This window comes from Ammospiza nelsoni, chromosome 2 (assembly GCF_027579445.1).
Source record: "Ammospiza nelsoni isolate bAmmNel1 chromosome 2, bAmmNel1.pri, whole genome shotgun sequence".
Taxonomy (NCBI): Eukaryota; Metazoa; Chordata; class Aves; order Passeriformes; family Passerellidae; genus Ammospiza; species Ammospiza nelsoni.
Genome location: NC_080634.1, coordinates 110,872,466 through 110,897,757, shown reverse-complemented (window position 1 = coordinate 110,897,757; position 25,292 = coordinate 110,872,466). Strand labels below are relative to the sequence as shown.

Below are 25,292 nucleotides of genomic sequence, written 5' to 3'. Positions count from 1 at the left end.
ATTAAATTGTCTCCTGAGGAGCTGTATGTCTCTTCTTTATTAATTATGACTCTTACCGAGGTAAAAAAGATAAAATATGTTTTTGGAAATAGGGATTTTTCTTCAGTGTGTTCCAGGAAGATTTTGAATAGAATAGATAATTCTATATTTAATATAAAAATTTTAGAGAAGATGACAACCAGTAACTATCAGCAATACCTGAAGAGTCAATCAATGTCTGAGATTCATGAGCTGTCCCCAGAGCAGATACATCTTCACTTAACTGGGAAAATCTGCTAAAGAGGGAAGAGAAATTCTAATCCATTGCCAACATAGGTGTGTTTGGCAATCTTAGGCAGGGGTGGCAATTTGCAAGATTCTTACTTCCAATTAGGAAAATTTTGTACATTTTATTCACTTCCCTGTTTGTGAGCTTGGGAGTTTTGTGGTTTGGATTTTTATATTTTCTAATTTTGGTATCAATTTAATATTACATCTGAGTTAAAATTTTTTGGAGGAGGAGATATTTTAGTGTGTGATTACAGATCTTCAAAAAATTGTATGATAGTGAAGTAGAATTCTTGTTTTAAAACTGATTTTGTAGAATTTTATTTAAGGTTGTTTCTGATATAGGAATTCAGTGGTATATTTTTTTCTTTCTTAAGTTTTCATGATTTTTTCTTTTTCCTTTGTCCTCTGTCCTCTCTCCTTTCTTTCCTCAGTTTTAGGAAGGATTTTTAGGAGGTCCATTGATTTTTGCTTCTCAATTTAATAGTTCTCAGAGAAAATTGAGAAACTAGAATTAAAGAATACTTCCATCCTTTGCAGGGTGGAAGGGAAGAATCTTGTTTAATTTCATGTATTTTTTTTTCATTTAGAATTCTTGCAAAACAGTATTTTTGAAAATAATGACTCGTACTTTTTACCCACTTAATACAAGGCTGAATTAAAGAAGAAAAGACTATCTAATGAACTACTATCATGATTATAAAAATTCTGAATTTTTATAATGAAACAAAGAAAAAAAGAGAACATTATTATTGAGTGATAAATCCTGGAAAATATTTCCAAAAATATAAATTGCAAAGTATTAAACCATTTTTCAGTGTTATATTTCTTGATCTGCACAGCAGAACATTAGAATGGAACATAAGATGTAAATAGGGAGTCCAATAAATAGGCTTTTCAGTCCTGCTTGCCTTTCTTTGTTGATTTGAGCACTCCATGTTTGTTTCCTATACCTGAAAAACCCACAAGATCATATCAGATTTTTATTTAGCAAAAAAGAGAAAAATAATTATTTTCTGAGTTTGAAGTCCACATGCCATTGAGAAGCAGAACTTCATGTTTCATTTAACTTTTTAGATTTTTGTGAAGTATGAAATTATTTTGAACTATTTATACTGTCTGGCATTGTGCAGATTCAGGTAAATAAAGTATTAAGAAAGGTAATCCTTGGAATTGTATATTGAAAACATTCAAAGGGTTCACGTTGCAAAACCTGTCAAAAAGATCTTTAAAAAAAGAAAGTAAAGTGTAAACTCTTAGGCCTATGTATATTTTGTACATGTTTGTTTGTACATATGTGCATATATATACATACCTATGTGTGTTTGTAGACATGTATGCTTTATGAAAAAATGCATATATGTATATAAATTTATACTGGTCCTCAAAATCATAATTTTCTAAAGAGAAATAATCAGACAAATGCTTAGAAAGAAATTTTACTTACTTGCAATACACTGTGAAATGTCTAAACAGTAACTCTGCTTTTAGTCAAACAGGGAACTTGGCAGTGTTGTATGTTAATTGGAATAAATAAGCATTCTGATCATGTAATTAATGCTACTTCTGCAATGCATTGGAAATATATATATTGAGTGTGGTATAGCTGAGGATTTAGTAATACAACATCAGATATTTTTTGAGGAGGAAACATATTTCAGCCTGTGAAGTTTGAGAAAGATTCTTTTAATTCATTTTAAGTATCAAATAACAGATTTCATTGAGAGCAGTATTTAACTTTTGTTTTACTAAATAACAAAACACAGACATGATAGTTATCATTCTGAAGCCAGCCTAGAAGCCAGCAAAGCTGTAAAGAATTGCTGTGATTTGTAGCATTTTAAATCTAAATGGTGTCTAAGTGAAATGCCATGGTGTGAGTCCCACCCTTAAGGTGAAAGGAGCACCCAAGATTGAGAAATACTCATGATTGAAAGGAATGAGAGAAGTCAGGGTCTGCAAAAACTCATAAAGCTTTAGAATAAATCACACACTTGTTGTGGAAGTGGATATGTTATTCCCTGATCTACTCTGTAAGGATGTGGCAGTGGGTTTTGGATAAAGAGGTGAGATGAAAAGAAAGAGAGAAAAAAGAAATGAATGAAGGGAAACAAGAAGTCACCAGCCCTGGTTCCAGCAGTGGTGCAGCTGTTGGGATGTTCAGGGTCCTGGGGGGTCCTTGGTGGGGCTTCCTCACCCTGGTGGGGCAAGATTTCTGTTGAAGGCCAAAGAAATGGAGGCTGATATAAAGTAATGCTGCTCTTACGTGATACATTAGACCCTCAGAAATTTGTCAATTTAAGATAATGTTCAGGATAAGAATCAGTGAAAATAAAACAAAACTGCATAGAAAGACTATAGAAAATTATTTTTGGGAGCAGAAAGATGAATGTGCATGCCTCAGGGTAAAAGTGTTCTGCAACAGATGGGAATAAATGAGACATATCCCCAGTGTCTCTGTTTTTCTGTTATTGCCCCATGTGGTGCTTCTTGAACTTTTCTGCTTAGAATTGTGAATTGACAGGGGTATTAATTTGATCTGTCAGTGATATTTCAAGCATTCTTCGATGAATAATTATCAGTTTTGATGAGCAAGAGTTATATCCTGCATCCTGCCTGAAATAGGAATTGTAATTTTTCTTTCATCTCTAATAAGATAAAATTAACTTGTTTGCCATGTTAAGATAAATGTAGCTACACATACTATATGTTCTGAAGGCAGATAAGTTATCATTCTCTTAATCATTTGTTTTAAGTAATAAATAATACCCTTTCCAAAAATTATTCAAAGGCATATTTCATCTTATCTTTCTTATGCTCTGGATTGTATACTTCAGTACTATAATTTCAAAACTTGTTCTGGTTCTAATGTTAGCATGTGCAGGAAAGGTTATTGCAACATATTTCTTCTGTAAATGTTTGCATTATTCAGTGCCAGGTTTAAGCTACTGAAACAGGACTATAGGTATTATTATAGCTATAGATTAGTTCCACCTCCAGAGATTTTCAGATTCCAGAGTAAGAATTTGCTGTATAATAATGTGAACCATTATTATTGCACTAGTTTACATTGAAGGGATGTAGTCTGATATTTTAAACGTCAATGTAGCTCAGTATTCTGCCTTCAACAGAAGTTGTTTAGAGATGAGTAACACTGCAAATGTACAGAAATGCTTTATGCATACTCTGAGACTTCCTGCTTTGAAATTCAGGACTCCTTCAGGTGGAGGTGGCACTCCTGTAATGCTGCACTAAATTTCCATTCTGTGAGATTAAGTGTATTTTCAGCCTATGCTGACTTGCAGTATCATAGTATTCTGAAGCAGTAAGTAAATGTAAAATCTCCATTCTGTGTAAAATACTTTATTTTGGGTTTGCTGCTTAATACTGTGACTATATTCTTGTTTTGCTGACAAATTTGTGTATCCCACTAAGCTATGTAACAACATCCTACTCTTGGTATCCCTGCCTACTTATACAGACTGCTGTCATAGCACCATTCCATTGGTACTCTTAGTAACGTAGTATAATTTATTCCTTTCTTATAAAGCCCTATTTCATGTCTTTAATCACAAAAGGCCATCAGTTTCAAGATTTTCATGAGAATTTATTTGGTTTATTTGAAAATTCTTATATAAGAGTAGCCTAGCTCTGTGTATTTTTTCCTCTATTTTTCAGTAACTCAGAATTTGAAAATTTTGCTTGTGGCTATGTAACAAAAGATTTATCATTGGCGTTTCTTGTGTCTCGTTAGATAGAAAGATTTTTCTAGTGATGGCAAGAATTTAATTTTTTTATTGTTTGTGAAAACACCAGAACAAGCTTCACAAGAACTACAGTACTTTATTTAAAGATTTATTGTATTTCTTACTTTATTATATAAAACAGTTTTGATACTTAGTAGATTCAACAAAAATGTGATTCTTTAAGTATTTTAACACTTGATATAAAGCCAGTTTTTACACTGTGCATTGTCACAGTGGTGACACCGGTTATTCTTATCCAGATAATTCCAACACATCATATTTCTGCTTATCCAGATGATGGATCAGTTAAAAAAAGTGAAACTTAAAAAGAACCCACAGTAAGTCCCATAAATGGAGAAGGAGACCAGAAATAATCTGCTTTATTCTCATGTACAAAGACTAATCTGAATATACCTTTAATATACTAAACAGGTATTTGCTGTTATAAAAATCTCTGAAAAAGGAGATTCCACAATCCACTTAAGGAAACATCTGCCAGAATTTCCCACTCATTTCCATATGAAAGAGCTTCCTGTTGTCTAACATGAACTCTAGCATGGGAAATTTTGGGTTAAGTCCATTCTTCCTCTTTAAAATATGATGTGTAATGAATCCTTGCTTTTCTATCAACTTTATACAGTTGCAGATTGTTACCTTCTCCTCCAGTTTCTCTCTTTCCACCTTCCTGGCAAAACATTTCCATTCTTTCAATCTTTCAGTGTACTCAGCTTAGAGCTTTTTGTTGTAAACCCTTTTAGTTGCTCCTTCTCCTGAAGTTTGGTGCCATTGCTGGTTTCTGTACCAGGTGAGACTTTGCTGGGAACAAACACAAGTGAAAAGCTCAGTCTGTGTGCCTAAGATGCAGCTCTCCTATAAATGCATGCTAGCACAGTATTTGATTTTCCTGCCACAGTATTAGACTCGTTGTTTTCTCCAGATTCTTTTCTGCAGAAGTTCTCTCTATCCAATTTTCCATCTAGAACTTGCATAAGGAATTATTCTTAATTAATTGTAGTCTGCTGGAAGCATCATTATTGGATTTCATCCCATTTGTTTCAGGTCATTACTCCAGTTGTTCAAGAGCTGAAATTATAGTCCTTTCCTCATGAAAACTTGCAAACAATTTTTCTTCCCAAAGCCGATTATTTAATCTGTTTTATATTATCTCCAGATGGGAGTAAGGTAATTTTGTGCAATTTTTAAAAATTGCATATGAAAATATTAGAAAGTGCACAATCTAGGATTTTTATTGTGGAAAGCTGATGGAAGTTAGGGTTACTGTTTCTCAGTGAAGTTTGTGCTTCACTTTATAGGACCTTTTTCCTAGAATACATTTTCATTGCTTTTCTATGACAATGAATGTAATCAAAATTTTACTGAAGTTAAAATGTGTAGTATTTTCCCTTGGTCTGTTGTATCATTTACATATCAAAGAAATAAATAAAAAGACCTAGAGGAGTTTATGGTAACAGCTGCTTGGTATTCTGACAACAAATATGTAGTTTGTTATTTTTGTGTAGAATTGCTGTAGGTATTCCCTTGATTATTTCAGTACGAAAGATAGTTTTCAGATTGCACAAAAAATGTTGAGGCTTCAAATATAATAATAAATAGAAATAAATATTTAATTTTGGTAGATGTGGGGGTTTGTTTGGTTTTGTTGTTTTTTGGCGTTTTTTTTGGTGAAAAATAGAATATGGGCAAAAAAAATTGGAAAACCTTGTAAAATTTCTATTGATTTATCAGGGTAAGAACCTCAAGTTTTAAAAAAGTCAATGAATCTGGACTTTGAAAGAAGTTTTTAAAAAGTGGTGAATAATTAGAGTGGCATGGCAAAACTCTGCTGCTTCTATGTAGAAATGCTTCATGCATGAAGCAAGCAGTGTGTCCTCAGGAGTTGACTCAACCTGTCACAACAAAGATGGAGACAATGCTGTTGTGCTTGGTTGCTGCATGCATGCAACATGATACCAGTGCATGTTAAAAAAAACCAAACAAACCTATTAAAAGTAAATGCATTCAAGAGTTAAATTGGTCCCAATAGACTGAATTGACTGTGTGCTGCTTCCTTAAGTGCTGAGTGGAATCAACAAGTGAAACAGAGCCACTCTCATTTCAGGTCCCTTGCAGAGACTTTTGCAGTATATTTTTGTGTTTCTATAACCATAGCAAGTGTTTGCCTGCACTCCAAGCTAACCCTGCTGAGTTATTTTCTTTCACCAAGTATTTTCACCTCTTGTTGTGGGTGAGACAGAATACAAAACACCCTGTGGTGGGTCAGGATTCTGGGTCTGTTGCAGAACCAGCTCTTGCCCTGTTTGATAATTTCACAGAGAACAGTCTGTTTTCTCTGTTCACATTCCCTCAGTGCCAGGGAGGCCACTGGAACATCAGGGAGAAGTCAATTCCTGTTGTGCTGCTGCTCAGAGACACCAATCCCATGTTCATCCAAGGTCCCTGGACATCCACTGGCTTTTGTCTCTATGCACCTCTCTGATCTTCAGAACCTTTCCCACTTCCAAAATGTTTCCTCCAATTATGAATTTTTTTCACCTTCTTTCCAGTCCCCCGTTGTCTCATCAAGACCATGGATTGTTTTTGGAAATGTTTCTTTTTTGCCTCTTCTTTTCATATCTCCAAGTCCTCAGTTTTCCCAATCTCATTAATCTATATGCAGAGCACAGTTCGTTATCTGCCTAACTGGGGCTTCTGTCTCACTCCTGTTCATTAATGGGAGATTTAGAATGTGCCATTTCAGGCTTGGTGTTATCAAAATTTTCAGGCAGCCCTTTTGGGATGCAGCTAGCAAGTAGCAGGAATCTGTCTCAATTCAGAAGTCAAAGTTCAGACAATTTTCTCTCCCCCTGCCCCTAGTCACACAGAGTTGTTTGCTACCTGTTACCATTTATCTTTGAAACTATTTTTGGCCTGGTTTTTATCATTACATTGGATGAAAATCTTTATCTTAAAGTTCCGCTTGATTTTTTTTTTGCAAGAAATGCCAGTAGAAATGAAATTCAATATATTTACATGCTTAGAGGTATCCTGAGTAATAATTCTGATTTCTATTGTTTATTTCTACTAAAATTGACTAATTCTATTTAAAAACTTAATTACTGTAGAGTGGTTAGCTGGCAGATGTTCTGCTAGATTTGATGTAATTAGGAAAAATACATTATGTTTTCTGACTGATTTATTCACAAGCCTTTGAGTTAAGTAGGTTGATTGATAGCAGAAGGATTAACTGAAAAACAACGAAAATGCTAATAGAAGTATTTAATTAGCTAAGATGGGAAAATATTCTACTTAATGCTTTTTTTCCTTTATGCACCCATTTAGACAACTATAAAGCTACAGTTCAATAAATGGTGTTTTAGAAAATAGTCCCACCATGTTTCACATTTCCACTGGCACATTTATGTGGCTGCATGGCAAAACTGGATTGGGTGATCCAGATTAAACAGTAAATTATTTTTTTGCTCTTTCTTCTTAAGCCAGCTTTGTTCCCCAGCTACTTTGCTGGCACACAAACAATTCTACCAGCATGAAGGCAAGGATTAGTGAGAACACAGCAAAGTACAGAAGTGTTTGTGGTGTCCCTGGCCATGGCAGGGGTTTGGAGCTTGGCGATCTTTGATGTTCCTTCCAACCCAAACCATTCTGTGATTCTGCTTAAGTGTGCTCAAGTAATATTCCCACTAGAAGACTAAAACCAGCAATTAGTATATTTAAAGTAAAATAGAAAGTAGGATAAAAAATTAAGTTGCTTTTTTTGATCAAAGCGTAAGTTTAATGGGTTTCCATAATCACGCTCTGCAAATCAATCTAGATTACTAACCAGAAGAATAATTCAATATTGCACTTACTAAAGCAGAAATAGTTAATCTTAAAAAGTTAAAAATAAAAATTTGAAAATATTGATTTTTTTAAAAATGCTGATATTATGTGCTGAGAGTCTGAACTCTATTAATAAAAAAAGAAGATGGTTTATTGATTTTTATAGGTCCCCACTATGATCAATAAAGTGATGAATTTATGCTAGAAAGACTAACATTTTAGGAAGAAATTATGCTTTCAAAAATAGATCTTGCTATTTTTAAAGCATTTGTTTTTTGCAGTGACTACTATTATATGTTTTTTAAACAACTGCAAGCAGGTTACCAAGCAGATGGGATGAAACAAATGTCTCTTATTGTAGATATTTGTTAATGGATGTTTGACTTGAGTTAAAATTAATACAATTTAGATATTGAGGCCCATATTACTATAATCTCTTCCTGTGATAAATAACAGATAGATATTGTATATCCAGTCAGTTATATATCCTCCATCTTTGGTACCTTTCAATATGGAGTTTTCAAGACTTGAAAGTTGAGTTTTCTGCTTGAAAAAGTTTTTTAGGTAAAAAATAAGGAAAAATTAGTTTTTGTCGCAGTGAGATGATTGCAAGTCTTAATTCTGTTTTGAAAACTTAAAGAAAGTGAAATATTCATGCAAATACTCTTTTAAATACTGTTGGTTGTTTTTTAAAATGTATTTAATGAATATTTAGAGTAGTATTACCAATATTGATTCACAGCATGAATAGAAAAAAATAAGGGATTTTGGGCCAAGCCTAAACATCACACACTGAAACAGTGGCAAACTAAAATCATTACTGATGTCACAGAGTTAAGCTCAGACGGATTTTAAGACTTTGTTTTTAAGTTTGTGCAGCATCTGCTCCTTTTTTTTCTTACTAAAGCTGTATTAGTATGCTGAAACATCTGCAAGTTGATGTGAAGTGACAGATATTTAAGTTTTTTTGATGATACCTCAACTGCAGTCTATAAATGTTTGCCCATTTTCTGCATAATGACAGATTTTGCTTAGGATCTGGTACAGGGGTTTATTGTGGGTTGAACTATTTTAGGTGTAATAGTAAAATGAAACCTGTATAATTTGTCCCATATGAGAAAGCTTGATCCCAGTCTATCTGAAAACCTTGCCATTGGCTGAAATCCAAAATATTTCCTAAATTTGGGAGCTTGGACCTGAGACAGTAAAGTTGTGTAAATGCTGTGTTAAATATTTTAAGATATGGATGCTTCAAACAAGCAATTATAAATAAACTGCATTTAATGTCTTAATAATTAGTTTTATTTTGATAAAAAACATTTGAAATATAAAAAAAATACCCACCCTTCTGAGGCATTGGGGTTTACAACAGTTGTAGAAGTGGTGATTTGTGTTGTAACAATTGAGCTGTTAGCTCTCATTTATATTGCATTTATGCCAAATAATTCAATATGACCTTAAAGAAAATCAATAACTTTTCCTTTTTGTGTCTTAAGCATTTCAGCTTTCAAGGATTTCTGCATATTTGCATGAGGTTCAGTAGCTCTATTAATGTTAGGCCTATAGTAATAAAAAGTTTACATTTAGGCTCCTAATCTTTGAGGTTAAGTTTAGATTATTAGTTTTCCATTCTGATGTGATGAATACTCTTACATGCTGCAGCAGAGTGAATAAGTTACAATATTCTAGGTGAGATTTTTCAAGTTTTCAAGCAACAGCTCTGAAATAGAAATATGCCAGTGGAATTCTGCATGTGAATGGATGCTTCCTTCTTATGTTATTTCCTCTATTCAGTGATTTCAAATAGTTATATCTATCCAGAACAAAACAGACATCTTGGGGAGAAGAAAGTCTTATGAATCTTTGTCTTTTAATCAGGTGGAATACCGCCCATGAGATGGATAGTGAATTTTGACCAAGATCTTCTGGATGGTCTGGTGTTGGCAGCACAGATGGCAGGTTATTGTCCATATTTGGTAAGAAGGTTTTTTAATATTGTGCCAGTTTTATGCAGTTTATTGATATCAGTTGTTTGTTTTTGCAATGCTGAGGAGTGCACTGAGGGCTGGCACTGGGGTGTGGATGTGGTGGGAGCTGCAGGTGGAGCTCTGGGTGCTGGGATCCCAAAGAGAGAGACCTGGCCCTGACCCTTTGCACAACAAAGGTCTGGGGACCTGGGGCACTCCAGGTGACCAGAGGGACATGGCAGGAGCTGGGGATCCAACAGGAACACCCCGGACTTGGACACACTCAGGCTGAGGTGTGGAAAAGCCCGGGGTGTCCTTGGTGTGGGATCCCTCCTCAGAGGCACCAGCTCCAGGTGTTCTGTTTATGCAGCAAGATTAAATTATTTTAAGGATCCAGATGGCTGAGACTCTGCTGTGGGAAACCTGGGATCAAGACAGTGAGGAAACCGTGTCTGAGAGTGTCAGGGTGGAATGTGTGGGAGTCCAGCAAGGCATCCATCACTTGCTGCAGCCTCCCACTGCAAGGGCCCTTCAGCCCCAGCTCAGGTGGCTGCCAGTGGCTCCTGGGTGCTTGGACAGGGAACTTTCCCCAACAGCAGTTCTTGGCCTATGGGATCTTTAAAAAGAAAAACAAAACCACCCCAACATTTAGCAAATCTTGGGGGATTATTTCAGTATTAGTTTTTTTTGTTTTGTTTTGTTTTTTTTTTTTTTTTTTTTTTTTTTTACTGGGTTTATTCTTAACAGTGAATTTCAGTCCAAAATTTAGATCTTATTGATTGCTGAATGATTGCAGAAATACAAAATCAGTAATTTTGCCTAGTGGAAGATTGAGTTTGATTTCTCTGTCTTGTCTAGATTCCCACTCACTTTGTAAAGATGTATACTAATCCAATAACTCATGAACAGTTTATGCACAATGCCTTGATACTTGTGAAGGCTCTGCATACTATCAATATGGATTTGGACATAAAGGTAGGTAATTTTATAGTAGCACCTCTTATATATTTATATTAATATTTTTATTTTGATTATTTTATTTTGATTTTTTTATAGTAGTGTTGGACATCCAGTTAAGGTGAGATTGTAGTGAGACAGTTTTGTTTCAGGATGTGTTACTATATGATGGAATCCAAAATACTGCTTCATATTAATAGACTTAATTAGAAGTAATTTCCATAATTCCTTGCTTTGTAGAATCATGCATGCACAACTAGCTGAACATAAATTAATTCAGTTCAGATTTTAGCATCCTAAATAACACAGTGAAAACTCAAATGGAATTCATTATTGCTATTGGAAGGCAATTTAGAAAAATATGTTTAAGAACAAACATCATGCACTTGACCATAAAAATAAATGGTGAAAAAAAGTATATGAATGTCTAGTGACAGCATGAAGGCCCATGAGAGTTCTGTCCCAGGTTTGGTGCATGCAGAATCAGCAGCTTTGGATGGTGATGGGAGTAGCACTCACTTCAAACCAGCAGCTTCTGGTGACCTGGTTTTGGGGAGGAATACAATGTTGATAATTTTGTAAAAATACAATATTGATAATTTCTTCAGTCAAGGATCTGCTTGAGATCTCTTTTATTTGTTTAGTAAACATGCTTTACATCTCCATGGTTTTATTGACCTATGGCTCCAAATTTTCTATATATGGTGACCTTACATACGTTGGATATCGTTCCTTTGTTCTTTTTGTTGTCCCCAACCCCAGTTTTCTCCTGCTCCCAGCCTGCATTTCTTTAACCGTCCCCTTGTGAGTTATTTACATCTCTGGGAGCACATTGGGCTGACTGGAAGAGCAGAAGGTGCAGTAGAATAGACACAGTATTTGAAAGTGTAGGAGGAAACTTCCCAAAGGAATTAATGACATTTGGAATCAGAGGTAGAGCTTATTTGTGTGAACAAAGTAGTATAAAAAGATCCTCAATTATAAATTTTTTTCCCCTTTCCACTCGGTTGTATTAGGATTACAGGGAAAAATTAACCCTGCTATTTCCATTTCTTATCAGCTGCTGTCTTGCTGTTGTTTCCTGATACAAATCACTCTGTTAGAAATGACTTTGCTATAACAGGCTAAACAAAGAAAATCTACTGCTTCCCATACTTGTAACTGACAGGAAGTGAAAAAGTAATGTTGATATAACCCTCAAACAAAGGTATATTCTGCCTCAGCTTTTATTAAGAAAAACAGGCAGTTCAGCACATGAAGGCAGAGGCTTGATGCCAGTATGAAAAGGGTGTTGAATACTTTAGATGTGGAAGCAGAATTCTAAAATATTCTCACTAATGTACCTGTTTTAAGACTAAATTGTCTACAATAAATCCACTTCTATACAGACTAAAAATTTAAACAAAGGTACACAGTACCAGAAAAAAGAACAGATCTTGGATCTTCAAGTTCTGTATTTTAGTTCAAAGGGTACATTTGGCATAGATTTATTGAAATTCATGTCTGCTTTTCTAAGGCTACTATAGAAACTCCTGAACGATCTTGTTTTGCAGCAATAAAAGTCACAAAATACATGAATCCTTTTGCTGAAATCTCTTAATTTGGGAATTTTCTGATAATATTGTCTAAAATTTAGCAGGCTAAAACATTCCAACAGCATTGGCGAAGTTCTTGACTCAGGCAGTCACTGCTTTTGAGCTCTCAGGACATTTGCATTAATTACCAGCACAAGCTGAGATGTGTTAGGTCTGGAAAAGCTGGTATTTTCAATCTACAAATCTAAGAGTCTGTAATGATAAAGAAGTTCAACTGTCTGCTAGTCTTCAGCTTCAGGTTTAAATACACTTTTAATGGAGTTCAAGGCTTTGAAATCCCTTTAGGGATTAAGATGTAGATTTAAGATGGAGTACTTTGGGCAGGAAATGGTTTCCACTTTCTAATCATGATTTATAGTTCAACCCTCGAGTATTAGTGGTGGCTTTCTATGTATTTTTAATTTGTGTTTGATATTTTTAAGTTTTAAAATGCTTTGATTTGAACAAGATTCAGCTGAAAGCCTAAAATTATTAGAAGATAAGATGGTGGATAGCAGCAACATGGAGGGAATGTGTGTAACAAAGAGATTAGGATAGAAGGTGCAGTGACTGGGAATAGCCAGCAAAGGAAATTTGTGTCAGACTTGATTATTTATTTTTGTTATTAATTTATAATTATTGCTATTGTTTGCTAACACCTATTTTTAAAGCAAATAATATTTACTGACTGTGAATTTTCTGATGAATCTTGTTAAGAAGTGCCTTTTTTTTAAATGTAGCTCTTAGAGAAGTAGATAAATGGCACAAATGGAGTTTTATGAATTCATCACAGGATAGAATTGTATTTTCTGAGGGAATAAATTCCGATCTAAGTGGAAATGGGTAGAAGGAAGTAGGTGGCAGGAGAAAGTCTTCAACAGATAATCTACCCTGGCATCTTTTCTATCTTAAATGAAAATGCAGGAGGAGTGAAAAGTAGGGGTGTAAAACCACAGCTGTATTGGAATAATGGTTAGCATTCAATAGCCATTAATGAGATAAATGAATGGAAAATACAGAATACTTTTCAAAATTCAGGTTTAAAGCTTTTGGCACAGAAGAAGCTTTTTTTACTTTGCATAGTGAATGCATCCTAAAGTTTGAATCTTCAACCAGTGGTGATGGAATTAAATAGAAATACGAGATGAGCTGTATGATTACATCAGTGCATGAAGAGTATAGGAAATTAATATTAGGAATTACAAGGACAAACATTATCTAGGAAGCCATAGAGTGTTGCAGGGGAACTTCAGATCAGTGCCCAGTCATGAACTCACTGTCTTGGAAGGTTGGAGGAGGAGCTGTGTGAGAACTGCTGAGAGTAGGATGAGCTGCTTGGCTGGGCACAGGGCAAGAGAAAACTTACCTTAAAAACTTTAAATAAACTTTAACTTGAAAGTAAAAATTAACTTAGTTAAGATGATAAATATGTCTATACATCTCTCTTGCAACACTAAAGATAGTCCAGAAGAGTAAATGGTTTTTTTCTCTTTTTTTCATACTTTGTATGAAATGGCAATGAAGTGGCAAATAATTTTACCACTCACTTACCCAATTGCTGAGGACTAATGTTTGACATGTTTTGCAGTTGCCACTCAAACTCATTTCTGTAAATCAAATATTTAATCTGCAAGAATAATTTCTACCTTTTATAAATCAATTTACAAAAGTATAAAAGTATCTGCAATAGAAACAACTATATTGTTATTTTGAAGGTGAAATTATCTTTGTAAACTCCTACTGTATGTAAGAGTATTTGGGATAGTATTTTACATAAAATAAAAACATTAATTTTTTTTAAGATAGTAAAGATGTATGTTTTTTCAGACAGTAAAGTTTCCATGCTTTTTTTGTTATGCTGCATTAGCATTTGTTTCTGCTGAACCTTTGGGAAAAAAAGTTGAGCTTAGTTTTTACCCTAGGTTTATCACCAGAGCATGTTAGTGGTTTTCATTATTAATTATAGATTTTTTTTGTGCAGTGACAAGATCCATATTCATATTAGCCATGAGAATAATCCAGTTATTACAGATTAGATTAAAAATATTTGTGTAGTAAGAAGAATTAACTTAAAATTTCTTTTTCTTCTTCTTATGTTTAGACTATACAGTCAAAATTTTAACTGAACATCTGTTGTTTTTTTTTTTTTGTTTTCAATCTTAGGCCATTGATATCTGTGATCCAAATCCTGTCATGATGCTTATTTTGTGTGTCCACCTGTATGACATTCTCCCTCACTACCTACCCAAGAACACTATAGAGTTTTCAGGTGCTCTCCATGCAACTATTGTGAAGCAGGTATTGATACCATTGATTTGAGATTCATAGTAATGCAAGGTTAGAACAATGTTTGTATATGTGTGTTTATGTTATGTATAACAAAGAAATAATAGCTTTCTTGTCATTTGGCTAGTAAATGTAGAAGATGGAAGTGCGCATTTTCTGGTTTTATTCACTTCAGTATTGGGATTTCACTGCTGTTTTTTCCCTATGCTTGAAAGCACATGAAAAAATCTACAAATTTGACAAATCTGAGGTGAAAGAGAGGAATGAGAGATTCACAGGCATAGGAGTGCAGTGTACACTGTGCTCTCAAAAATGAAGTTTGGATTGTCCATGGGAAATCTACACACCTTTGGAAGGATAATTATCTACCCAGTTATTTGAAGTAATTTTTTATTTTGTGATACCCTTGGTTTATATTTTAGAATTACCTGCAGAGCACACCTTTTATAGTCTAAAATGAGTAAAAATAGGCCGATCCTGCTGCTTTTGTTGTGGTAGGTGCTCCTGAAGAACCCGAGCAATTACGCTTTGGCCTACAACGTGATTCTTGTGGGAAGAGATGCTCATGATTTCTCTTTACCTAAAGGAAACACTGTTACCATTCCTGATGGGTAAGTAATGAAATGTTTGTGTTATTTTTGGTAGCACTACAAAATAGAAACTTCCTAATTTAGGAGTGGTGGAAGACTTGAAATGTGTTCAACTACAAGCAGGGAAAAATTAACCGGTGTAAGGGTCAGGTTTTTCTCCTTAACCTGGAACAAATCTAGAGTAATATTTCAGTGGCACTCTTGCAGTTGGGCTCAGTAGAGCTTTAAGAGCAATATATAAGCTTTCAGATCATTATAAGAATCCTCTGTCTCCAATATATATATTTTTTCCTATATATCAAAACTTGATTCACATTTTATACATCAATGCATTGTAGAAGCATGAGGAGGTAGATTTCTTTTCTTCTGAAGCTGCAGATTTTGGCTCCTAATTTAAGCACGACTGGGAATTAAAGAGACCCTGACACAGGTTTGAGTAGTATTACAGTGCATCTTTTTGCCCCATCTTTCCCCCCCACCAAGATGGATGTGATGTAGTTACTTGTTCATCTTCCATGTCTGAGAGACATCTAGGGATTTGAGAGATTTAATTTTGGGAAAGCATTAGGTTATAATTTCTGCTACCAGAAATACTCATGGTATGTCACCATCTTATTTCACTAAGTGGTTTTTTCACTAAGTACATTTTGCTCTTTCTGTGCTGTGCAGCTTTATGAATCAATACAGGAATTTCCTTAATCCCTGTTTAACTAGTGAAGACAAGAGGGATGGAATCATGACTCTGGCTGTCAGTTAAGAGCTTTTAAGTTTATCTGCAAGACATCCATTTACAGATAAAATGGATTAGAGACTTTAAAAAGGAAAAATAAAGGCCAAGACTTGTATGAAGATAAACCATGAAAGAGAAAAAAAATTCAAATATAGATGGTCAAATTCAAGAAGATTCAACAAAAATACAGTGCCCTTTAAGGACTATCAATATGTCAGTATTAAATTACATGCCTATTATAAATATATGCAAAGGGAACCACAAATAATGCTATGTTTTCAGCAAGCTGTGAGGCTGATTTGATTCCATTTTCTTTGCAATTACTTCAAATATGAGTTATCATATAAATGTAATCCTTGAAAATACCATGTGTTTCTATGAAAGGTCAATACCATGGCTGTTTTTCACTTCACCTTTAAAATTAAACACCCAGAACAAACCACAAAGCAAAATCAAGACAGAAAAAAAGTGCAAAACCTTGATGTTGAGCTGCTTGGCATTGCATATAGAAACAAATATTAGAAAAATTGCATAGAACTAAAAACCTGTGGAAATGCCAGTCATGCACAGTAACCTCTGTAGAGTTTATCATAATGTCATGATCATGAAATGAAAAGTAGGTTCTTTGAAATTAACAGCTTTCTTAATATTCTGGTGCAAGTGTTTAAAAAACTCCAAGAATTGATGAGACATATGGAAGTCTTGCATGTTCTTTATGTTAGATCATAATGTTGTAGGGGGGTTTGGAAATTATAGTAATGTGAATAACATTCTGAGTGTAGCTGAGTGTCTTATTTTGCATATGGCATCAATAATTCTTGATCTGAGATTCCCACTCTCCAGGGCACTGCACTGTGCTGTGTAGACTTGCACTTCACAACAGGAATAGCATAAACCCCCAAGGTTATGGAACAATTCCATGAGATGAATTTGCCCTAACTTTACATTGACCACAACACAGATTAATAGAGATAAAAATGAAGCAACTTTGTGGTTTTGCCACAGAAGGCAACAATTCAAATCCAAATTCTCAGCTGTTGCAAGAGTTAGAGGGCAAAGTTCAGGCAGAAAGTGCTGTACACTGCCTCTCTGTAAAGTTTCGTGTTTTTCTTCGCCTGATTTATGAACAGAGATAGCTCAGGGATGACATTTGCTCGGTTTCTCGGCTGTTTAGGCTTGTAAGGTTTTCTGTGAGCTGTTTAGGTGGCCTGGAAAGGCCCAGGGATGGCCTTGAAGAGCCCGGCGCTTCAAAGGACGAGGAGAGACTTCTGATCTTGTCTCGGTCTTGGTGTTTATTAATTGTTTATCTAAAAGATTTTCTTTCAGCCTGACAGAGGTCTGCACAGTAAGTCAGCCATGGGCACACTGCGAGCTCCCCGGGCGGTCACTTATCTTTATACCCTAAGTTACGTGTACAATATTTATCATTTCTCCCCAATACCTTCTACTCTTATTAACTGGTGCACTTTTAGTAATAACCAATCTCAAAGTGCCACCACCACCACAGAAGATGGAGGCTAAGAAGAAGAAGAAGAAGGACAGGACACGCCCCAATTCCTCCATCTTACTTCTTTAGACCCCCCTGTACCAAAATCCTAAACCCTGTGTTTTACACTTTAACTAACTTATCCCTTCACCATTCACCCAGTGAATTCCTCCCAGTCCTCATACAGGTCTCATCTCCTGTGTAGGATCAAAATCCTGCCACCAGACACTTCTGGCAGCATTCCAGGACTCCCGAGCCCCCCAAGGGTGGTCTCGGCCACTCTGCACCTCCATCCTGAGGTGCTGAGATCCCACACCTGTCTGTCTTATTTGTGACCAGAGCAGACTTAACACTTGATCCTTAAAGTGGCTTTAGGACTGTATGTCTCAGGCAGTTTATTCCTCTGGGTGCCTGCACGACAGCATGTTTTTTCAGAATATTTTGAATGGTGAGGTGACCTAGGAGCCTGAGACTCTGGGGGACTGGGCAACTCTTCAGTGTCATAAATGGAATTGTCTGGGGGCTCTGCAGTAGGCACTTGAAAGCTGTAAGAGCCACGTTTACAGAACTTCCAGGGTTTCATCATCAATATTCAGAATTGACAATTGCAGACTTGCAGCCTTCTTAAGACTAATCTCAAAATCAGAGAGACATTTGGAGATCTTCAAAGTGAGACCCTCAGGCACTGAAATTTTCTTATTCTTGCTTTATTGAAGGGCTGATGCAGATAAAGTCAAATGTGTACCTAGTCTAAACTCTCATTCTGTGTGGTCTTCTCCAGTTTTCTCATTAGAGAGAAGCTGTTGCTTGTACTAGAGAACTCTGTTTTTTGATCCCTCTTAGTAATTATTCTGAAGAGTTTTTTAATGAGTTTCTTTCTCACTCTTCATTGATAATTTGATTAGGACTATCTAGATCTGCCCAACAAAATGCATAACAGGCTGAATGACTGCTTAACTCAGAAAAACCTATTCAGATAGAGGAGCATAAATTGGATCAGTTGTTAGCTTAGGGTGATACTCTAATGAAAGAGAACTTCCTTTTTTTTTTTTTTTTTTTGTGTGTGTGTGTGTGTGAAGAGAAATTAAGCTATGTGCTGATGTAAAAAGGATTCAGTATTGTTTTTTATCTAGATAGTTCTTTTACTGAATGTTTTAAGATACTCTTAGGCAGAAGATTAAACGACAACAAAGTATTTCAGAGGAAACAAATTGCTTTCTTTTCTAGGACCCTTCCGTTACAAAGACTCTGAAATGTGCTCCTGAAATTAAATTTCTGAGTAATTTATGAGCCCTGGTGTTGTGCTTTTTTTTTCCATAGGAGACAAGGCTTTGTAAATGTGGAATTCACAATTCGTTTCCTGCACCCTGCTGAGGCAGTATTGCTGCTGATCTCAAATAAAGTTGATGGAATAGATGGTGCCACAATGGCATTCTCTCTGAAAGCTGAAGTTAAGAGTATTGAGCCTCTTGTAAGTTTATATGTGTATGATTAATATTGTGACAAAAAAATATTGGTATTCTGCACATATCAACAATAGGGGGCTGAGATAAGAATGAAAATGTGAGTAACCATCAGCATTCACCTTTGACCTGTGAATTTTCAGATTTCCAATGTTAGACTATGTACATGCAGCAAAAACCCCAGGAGAATATGTAAGATTCCTAAGGACATAAATCACATTTGGATCCTGAATAAACTGTAAAAATTTGCACTGATTGCTCTGAAATAAATCTGGAGTCCTTTCAGCCCTCTTCAGTTATTGGAAATTCTGTTGTGGGGGTGTTGATGTGCTTCAGCCTAATGATTTCTGATGTCATATGTAGAGGGACCACAAGCTTTTGTTGGATGTTTCTGTATTTATTTGTGCTTTTTAACCACAGAGACTCTGTCAGGTATGTCCCAGTCAGGGCAGGTAGGCTTGTGTTTGTAATCCACATTCATCAAGCACATCTGGAAAGACTTCTGAATCTAGATGGTGTTTATGTGATTCTCTCATTTTTTTAGTCCCCCTAAATGTGTTAGGGCAAGAGAAGGTTGGGGCAAGAGAAAAAATAGAGGAAATGTGAAAATGAGAAGGAAAAAACAATGATAACTTGATTATTGGTCTTATGGTTTTTGTTCTCTTTTAGGCTATAATAAGATGCAGATCCCCATGTTATGAGCTGAAGAAATTTAGCATAAATGTCACTAATCCCTTCAAAACTGATGGCATATTCAGGTAGACAGTGATATAAAGACAATTCTTTAATGATCATCCTGTCTTATCCACTCTTTTCCATAAATTTTTTCTTCTTCTTAAAAATGTAAAACCTGGAGGTTAAATGGTAGGGATTTACATTCCCAAAATTGTTACAAGCACTATGAAGTGGAAGCTATCATAATGAATAAAGAAGATAAATAAGCCTTAATTGAAATCCGTCTCAGTGTAAGCAGAAAAGCTGGAGCTTTAATCAAGCAGAGTTCATGAACCTTGCTTGTATTTTTGTGTTTGGCTGAGGTCCAGCAGAATTACAAAGAGAAACAAGCCATGTTAATTAATAGTTGGTTATTTTTCCCCAGTCTGCTTTATTCTGCTGTTTAAGTTATTAAGCATGCATAAGAAAAAAATGCTTTTGCCTTGGGGCTTGCATCATTATCAGTTAGTCTAATTTTTAATTTGTATTCATCATAACTGCAACAACTGCAGAGCTATAAATGTTGTTTTCCTGAGTACAAAGGAAATAGATTGTTGTACCCATTTAAAATCTATTTATGTGATCAGACTCCATATTTTGTCTTTTGTCTTTAGAACTAAGCATTGGTTCATCTCATTCATTTATTTGGAAGAACCATCTTTCACAACATTTTCAACTTGTTTTTTTTATGCAACATGAATATACATGTTGCAGAAGCTGCAAATTAAATTTTTCTTTCCTCCACAGAATAGGATTAGTGTATACAAATTGTAGTAATAGCAGCAACAGCAATAACAATCCTGTAGCAGGACTGTTTCCACTGCTGCAAGCCTCGTGTGTAGGAATCACATAACTTTAATTAGCTTCTGTCTTTTATTTTTAAGTTCTTGAGGTGGTCAGTGAGGCTGAATTAGTCTTATGATTTGGATAACTCCCTTGGAAATTATCAATGTATCAATGTATCAATGATGAAGTAATTTAGTTTTATGTAATTTAGTATTATACAATTCTAAAGCTACTTGACAATTACGTTAAGTCATTATCAATTTGGGCAACATTTGAACCAGTAATCTAAAGTAAAAATGCTTTGTATCAGGCTTATAATCTTTAGAGCAATTTAGTGTTTCATCAGGGGGTATATTATTAACTTGCAAGTAACCTTAGGAAATGCTTGTTTGATACCAAGGGAAGAAATCTTTTACAGAAAAACTGGGGTTAAACCACAACAAGTACTTTTAAAGTATCTTTAATTGAAAATAATAAACTTCTTTATTGAGCCTGCATTTAAAAGTTAGAATAAATTGAGTTTCATTGTCATTCTGCAAGTTAAAAATGCAGTCATTATTGTGCTTGTCATACTCCAGGGTGCTCTTGCTGGAATCCACACATTTAATCCACCCAGAGAAAGTGTATCAAGTCAGGCAAGTACAGCAAGAGCAAAAGTTTAGGTAAGTTCCAGATAACAATTGCTAACTAGAGTATATTGGATCATCCATTTCTATTAATATTACCTGTTTGTGCATGCTGTGTGCTGCCTGTTATAAAGAATTACAGCTTATGGAAATGTCACAGGGGATGCGCAAGCAGTCCCTGAGCAGTGGGCCCCCCTGGCCAGCTCTGCCTGGGTTCCATGCTGAGCCTGATGCTCTGTGATGTCCTTTGGCCCCTCCTGATGTTCTGTGATGTCCCTTTGGCCCCTCCTGATGTTCTGTGATGTCCTTTGGCCCCTCCTGATGCTCTGTGATGTCCCTTGGCCCCTCCTCATGCTCTGTGATGTCCTTTGGCCCCTCCTGATGCTCTGTGATGTCCCTTGGCCCCTCCTCATGCTCTGTGATGTCCCTTGGCCCCTCCTCATGCTCTGTGATGTCCCTTTGGCCCCTCCTGATGCTCTGTGATGTCCTTTGGCCCCTCCAGCTCAGCCACCCTGGCCATGTCCCTCACAGGCTCTTGTGGCTCTGCTCCCTGGCAGAGCATGGGAAATGGAAATTCCTTGACTTACAGCGAGCACTGCTCAGCAGCAACTAAAATATCAGAGTTTCATTATTCTCATCCTGTTCTAAAATAGAGCACTGTGCCAGCTACTAAGAAAAAAGAATAAATTCTACCCAACTGAAACCAGGACAGTGCCGCAAAAAATTATAAACAGTTTAAAAATATATTCTTCAGTAATTCAATAATCCTTTATTTAATAATTTAAATTAAATAAATATATTAAATATATTAATTTTCTATAGCTGGATGTAATTTCTAAAGCTCATGTAAACATTCAAAATCCTAATATATATTAATGTATATAATTAATATATATTACTATAAATATGAATATATATATATAAATATATATATTTATATTTCCCAATAATACTTATTCAAGTATTATTGGGAAATACCATAAACTACTACCTCTTCAATACTGTAGGTTGAATTGTAATTATAGGTATGTTCCACAGTCATGTCATGAAATGCTGACTGTTTTTCAAATTGCTTTTTAAAAAAATTACAAAAAAAAGGAGAAAAAAATTAAAAGCAGAAAGATAATGAGCATTTTATTATTAAGAAAAAATATACACATATTTTAAATGGAATAGTTTTGTAAAGTGTAATTCATAGTACACTTTCTACTAAATTAAAAAAAGTGTATAATAATTGCTGATATAGAAAAGGATTTTTTAATCATCTTGCATATTTCAGCTTAATTTATCCCCAGACAACCATTCTAAATAGTGTAATTTTCACCACACATGCAGATCTCATTCTTACAGAAATTTATTTCAGGGCATCTTAGGTCTTTAGAAATTTCCAGTACTGATTTTCTCTCTGTTTAGACGTTTCTGTCATCTATGATAAGTAAAGCCACTTAAATGCCTCCTTTCAGAAGATCTTTTTCTTGAATGGAACAAACTTCTGAAATTTGTGTTAAAAGATAGTGTGTGAACATTTCATGACTGATCAGTAAGGAGATTTTGCCCTCAATCTTTTTTATTCTTTTGGTAAATCCATGAAATGCGGTGCACAAATTGAGGCAAATTCCTCTAAGTGCTCTGTCAGCATAAAACTGCCACGGGCTCAGTGCTTTCCCTTTGGGTATTTGTGTCTGTGACACTGATGGCAGGACCAAGGCATGCACATGACAACTTCATCATCCCAGCCTGACACATCCCAGCTGGGCTCAGAGCTCCTCCTGCATCCTCACCCTGTGCCTCCAGATCTGCCACATCCACTGAAACCTCCCTGCAGGAAGCTTTTCCTGGCAGGTGACCCTTTTACCTCCCAGCTTTCCACTCTGGCAGTGTCACAGGCACCCAAAGTGGGGTGGCTGAGGCTGGAGAGGAGACCAACCCTTCTGTCACTGTGGTGTGGGTCTGTCACAGTGTGACTGAGCAATCCCAGTGTGGAGCTGGAGCTGAGGAATTGCTATGTCCTTGCTGGGACACAGCACTAAGCCCAAAACTCCAGCAGTAGCCCATGTCCTTCAGTACTGCAGGCAAAACTTCTTTATTCATTCAGGACTGGATGGTGTTGGGTGAGAAGCACAGTGCTTCTTTTTTTTTTTTAATCCACTTGACATAGTTTTATGTATACTGGGACAAGACTTTTTCAAGATATCCACTTCTCTGTGCTTTTCCAAGCCCTTGACACTTCAATTATTATCTTTGGTCTGCATCTGTGTGCCAGCATGGTCTGCTCCCTGTGGGAGAAGGAGAACCAGGTGGAGAGAAGCGCACCACATGGCACAGAAATTCTGTTTAATGAAAAATTACTCATAGCTTTCAAGCATGTTGGTATTTTTAAATTATGTCCATTAGGAAAAAAAGTATCAAATGACTGTAAAAGTTCAAGGTTACATTTAATAGGTAACTTTTCCTTCATAAATTTCCTACTGTAAAACTAGAAAGTAGTAAAGATATATCAATATTTCACTAATAGTCCTATTCTAAGACCATGACTAAGCAGATTGTCATATGCAGTAGTGTCCATAAGGCTGGATCTGGATCTGTGCAAAAGCAAAGATTGATTTGCAAAACATGCTGTGAATTTTGATAAATATTTTTACATTAAAAAATGTATTTAAACTAAAAAATGGAAAAAAATTAATGAATTAATTTCAAATCAAGCTCTTCATTGTGTATAGCTTCTTACTGTTAACTTAATTACTCCTTTTTTTAAAACTGGAGATAATGTCAGGAATTCCAAACAATTTCAATTTTCCGAATTTTATTCTTACACTTTCTGTTCTGATTCTAAGCTGTTTCATGTGCCAAGGAGAGAATTAGGTTATGCAGAATAGCTGTATTTACTTACTGGAAGAATAAAGAAAGAGTTAGGATCTAAAAATGGTTTCTCTCTGTAATTTAAAATACAGTTTACAAATATGTTATCAGGAGTCATTACAATTCAGGGTAATATTTGATATCAAAGAAATCCAGTTACTCTAAGCCTTAGTACCTATTTTGGGCAGCTCCTGTTTTAGTTTCTATCCTACTCTTTGTTCTGAGATCACAAACTGTTCCACAGAGTGTAGAAACTGGTGAATATTTTAGATATGAATTTTGTATTCAAATGTTTCAGTATTTGCAATGCATTTCTAAGCAGTTTGTTGTATCTCTTCTAATAAAATCTTTGCTTGCTAAACATCCTAAAGTTCATTGATTAAGATGCTGCTCTGTGAATTTAAGACTTATGGTGTCTGGCACTTCTTTTTTACCTCCTTGATAATATATAGAATCTGGAGCTATAAGCTAGTGAATTCTTCTCCAAATGCACATAGGAAAGTTTTTTTTGTTTGTTTGTTTTTGTTTTTGTTTGTTGGTTTGTTTGTTTTTTGTTTTTTTCCCTTGTGCATTTGTTGGATGTAAAACAGAGTTATTGGCTTGTTTGGAGCCTGGCATGAAGTGTATGCACACTCTCTGTGTTGACTGCAGAGATGATTTTCCTTTTGATCTGGGTTTTTGGCACACTGATAACATGGCAAGCCCAGTGTAGTGTTATCTTGGAACTGGTATCTGACAACTCAGGTAGCAGATACTAGACTCTTTTACTGGTGCAAAAGTATGGAAGTAGGTTGAAATTAGATGATCTTCAAGGTCCCTTCCTATCCAGTCTGTGATCTCAATCTGAACTGGTGAGAATAACCACAGCAAGAACGAAATGGAAGTATTCACACCGCAACAAGGCAACTGAAAGGTGCCCTCATTAACTCATCCTTACCTGCAACATAATCTTGAACTTTTTGTTCATTTCATGAACAGTAAAATTGTCTTACTCTGTCAGCAAAAATCCCCAATCTTAATGAGGGGCTGTTGGAGAAGCTGCTTGATCTCTCTCTCTTTCTTGTGAGCTGCTCTTGTTTCCCCCCCAGTCCCCAGCTGCCTCTGCCCTGGCCTTAAATATTGAAAGACCAGAGTGAGGTTTTCCTGGAGCCTTTTCTCCTCCAGGATATCTTCATTGGAGAAGTGCTCCAGCCCTCTGATCACTTCTGTGTTCCTCCTCGAGCCCCTTCTGCCTTTTTTGTGCTGGGGCCCCCAGGGCTGGGGGCAGCCCTGCAGTGGGGTGTCCCCAGAGCAGAGCAGAGCAGAGCAGAGGGGCAGAGTCCCCTCCCTGCCCTGCTGCCCTCGGGGCTCTGATGCAGCCCAGGACACATTTGCCTCCCCGGGCTGTGAGTGGACATCACCAGC

General features: G+C 35.9%; 1 protein-coding gene across 1 annotated transcript in view; it reads left to right on the top strand.

Moving 5' to 3' along the window:
* The window catches only part of CFAP47 (cilia and flagella associated protein 47), a 260,610-nt gene that overhangs the window by 65,785 nt on the left and 169,533 nt on the right, over positions 1-25,292 (top strand). Inside the window, exons 34-40 of the mRNA XM_059466213.1 lie at positions 9,729-9,826; positions 10,676-10,792; positions 14,512-14,646; positions 15,133-15,245; positions 18,761-18,911; positions 19,573-19,661; positions 20,982-21,065. Coding sequence (XP_059322196.1) covers positions 9,729-9,826; positions 10,676-10,792; positions 14,512-14,646; positions 15,133-15,245; positions 18,761-18,911; positions 19,573-19,661; positions 20,982-21,065 — 787 coding nt within the window. The remainder of the gene's footprint in view (positions 1-9,728; positions 9,827-10,675; positions 10,793-14,511; positions 14,647-15,132; positions 15,246-18,760; positions 18,912-19,572; positions 19,662-20,981; positions 21,066-25,292) is intronic.